We start from the raw sequence: 3585 nt of genomic DNA on the forward strand, positions 1-3585 counted from the left end.
GTATATATATATATATATATATATATATATATACACGTAGAAGTGAAAAACAGATAACGAAAAACAGATGACTAGATTTCGAAAACTATATATTTAAAGTTTTATTAAAAAGTTATGTTAATTTCTACCAATGTAGAATTCTACTTTTGATTTAATTTACTACTATTCATCATTTTCTAATTCTTCAACTAGCGTCCTTTATCCTTTTTAAATAAAATAATTAATTATTTTAAATACGAAGCGCCACTACGGTCTGATGTAAAGATGTGAACTATTATATATATTCATGTAAATGAATTAATTTCAGAAATTGCATGCTGATATGGTTGTCGGACTTTCAACGTAATCAATATGAAATATTAATAATCCCCCCAAATTTCCCAAATTTAATCTTAAAAAACTCGCAATAATAAACTTATTGCGAAAAATATTGCCTCGGGAATCGAATCCGGATCTCTTGCATTCCATGAGAGAAATTTTTAGACTACCGAAATAATTAATGTCAGAATTCGGTTATTCGGGAAAATTCAAATAAATAAAATATAAATAATTCTATTATTTAATTATTTATCCAAGATTTTTTCAAATTCTCAGGATTTTATTTTAATAATCCAATAAACCAAAGTTAGTATATTTAAGAGATTTAAATTGATTTCGAGTGTCTGATTTTAAGTATCTAAATTCAGAAGTAAATTTGAGTTTAGACTAATTCGAATAATGGAATAATATTTATTGATTATATATATATATCCCTATTAGTATCCGTAATACGAAAAAAGTAATTGAATTTATTATTCGTTTAGACTTACCAATTTCCTTATTATTTTCGTTCTCTTGTAGTAAATCCGTAGTATGCACGCCGGTGGCTTGTAGACGAAGATGAGCCAAGTGTCTCGCTACAATACTACCTCCTGTTCCGCCGATATCCCGCCAATCTTGTAGTGTTAATCGCAGCAGTTCTTTACCAGTTGATGGGAGTATTGCTGCGATAGATCCTAGTCTTATGGCGAATGTATGACTGCACCATAAAATCCATTTGTTTATGTCACTCGAGTTCCATTTGGACGGATCTGAAAGACGGAAATTCCGAGATTATCGGAATATATTTCCCATGTTGATAAGTCCAAAATAAAAAACTTTCACATATCGTTTGCCGATTAGATATTTACCGGATGGCACCATAATTTGCGCGGGATGATCGTCAAGATCTTCAGTGTTGCTCTTCTCATCGTTTTTCGACACGTGTTCCACAATTTCAAAGTTACATACTCCATGCACCTGCGAAGACATCGCACAAATCTGTCTGCAGTTCGAGACTGCTTGTGTTCTCTTATCATTATCCTCCTTCGACTTCCAATTGGAAGTCGATTCAGAATCCATCACTTCAGATATTTGCATGATGTCCAAATCTTGAGACGTATCCATTATTGGATCTTGAGGTGAAGGAATTTATGATTTTTCTTCATAAATCAAATACTTGTTATTTCATCTTGAATAATATCGAACATTCCCGCCTAATTTTGGCATTAAAACTGTCTTATCAAGTGAAATCATACAAGTCCAGCATTTTTCGCCGAGATGAAAATTGAATTACTTGAATTACCGCCACGTGTTTTTATATGTCGCATACATATCTTGGCGCCTTAATCTATAGGTCGTTCATTTTCATTTAATCACTTTGCAATTCATTTCGATTTCTTTATTCGCACTATCTGTAAATATTTACTATAAATGTAAATACATAGCATAGATTTATCATTTTAATAACTTTCTCTTCTTTACATCCTGCACGTTGAATATCTAATCACTTGATCATACGATCAATGGTCCAATTATTTTTCTCGTAACGTAAGGGAACTTTATCACCACGGTACAGCACAACATCGCGTAATCATGTTGCGAAGTGCATGTTTGCTTCGATCTAGTCGTCGGCTTGAATGAAACAAAATTGGTCAGGGCGAGGCGAATCACGGTCGAACTGGAGACTTGATTGGCGAAATATGGATTCCCGGAAGAGCGATACACTCAGCCGCTCTCGCTTCTCTGCGAGCAACCGTCCCAACAGCTTATTCCGTGCATCGTCGACCGTTGAATCACGCTTGTGATTGCTCATCTTTACTCACGTTCCTTTTTTCATTTTTGTCAATTCCCACGGTGCGGTTTCGCTTCCTGACGTTAATCAAGCCCGAATAACATAACTTTCTATCTTTCTTTCGAGTGATAAACTCTTATCTCAAATTGCTGCAAAGTTTATCTCATGATATCGAAAATGAAAAATATTTCAACGACAAGTTTAAAAATCAGGGTAATTCATTTGAACAAAAATTGAGAAAGTCGTGTTTTCTTATTATATGAATTTTTTAGGCTGTGGTCAGTCTCGTTACAAATTCTTCGAAGCATTTGATGGATCAATTAGAAAAAAGAATTTTACAAATTGACGTTAAAAAACGGTTTAAAGCGTTTGCATCGCGTTGATCGGCCTTAATCGCGTGTTTCATTTCCGGTACGAACTATAGATGTGCTTGGATATCTTTTCTCGATACTCCGAATTTATTAATCATTCTTGAAAAAGTACATCTAATGCCGCAACCGGTTTTTTGTTATGCGATATGACTTCATGTATTCCAAGAATATTTTTATCCCTTCTATCTATCCTGGTGAAAGTTTTTCATTAACACTTTGGATTATCTCCAATTTGGCTAGTTCATGTAATGTTTCTTATTTATAGTATTTGGAAAAGATAATAAAATATCATCTGGTTTACTTATTTATTGTTTAGTATAAAATTTATATGGAGAATACTTTTTATATTCAATACAAAATAAAAATTTTCTCCTAAGATAACAATAAGACGAAAAAAGATAAAAATTGATTCACTTAATTTATGGCTATACAATTTACAGAGTTTCCGATTTTCATTGAAAAATAACGATTCACGATAACTTTGAATAATTCATTCAATAAATAATTACTTTTTTACGTGATTTTGCATTTCAAATACTAAATAAAAAACATGAGCCAAATTGGAAGTGAACCAATGAAAAGTGTTAATAGTAAAAATTTTTCATATAATTTTAAAAAATTTGTATGTAAATTTCAGAATTTAGAATTTCTGAATAATTTTATAATTATTTTTTAGAAAATTTCTCAAACTTTTTATACAAATTAAAGTACTTTTTAAAGGTGTCAAGAAAGTCTACATTTTTTCTAAAAATATATGAATTCTAAAATATTCTAAGATTTTTTATTTTATAATTTCTGGTGATATCTTATAAAATCTGAAAAAGTTTAAGATACTTTTTAGAAATTATAGAATAAGAAGTTTATTTGAATATATTACTACGCTCTTCGCTCTGATGAAGTGAAGGTTCAGAAAACGTTGCATTAGCAATGGATCATGACACGGCGATAACTCGTATATCCTTTAGCACCTCTAAAATAATATATGATTTTTAATTGGAGGATCCAAGATTTTTTTTATTAGAAATTTTATTAGTGGCTATCGTTATCATTTATTATAATTTTTCAATTTTTACTATATATATATATATATATATATATATATATATATATATATATATATAA

At 30.5% G+C, this 3585-nt stretch overlaps 1 protein-coding gene across 1 annotated transcript in view; it reads right to left on the bottom strand.

The window, feature by feature from the left end:
- Nucleotides 1-1425, bottom strand: part of LOC105618393 (DNA-binding protein D-ETS-6-like) — a 6226-nt gene extending 4801 nt beyond the window's left edge. Inside the window, exons 1-2 of the mRNA XM_012199935.1 lie at nt 1170-1425; nt 810-1070 (exon numbers count right to left, since the gene is read on the bottom strand). Coding sequence (XP_012055325.1) covers nt 810-1070; nt 1170-1425 — 517 coding nt within the window. The remainder of the gene's footprint in view (nt 1-809; nt 1071-1169) is intronic.
- Between the last annotated feature and the right edge of the window lie 2160 nt (nt 1426-3585).

This window comes from Atta cephalotes (assembly GCF_000143395.1).
Source record: "Atta cephalotes unplaced genomic scaffold scaffold00016, whole genome shotgun sequence".
In the NCBI taxonomy this organism is placed as follows: Eukaryota; Metazoa; Arthropoda; class Insecta; order Hymenoptera; family Formicidae; genus Atta; species Atta cephalotes.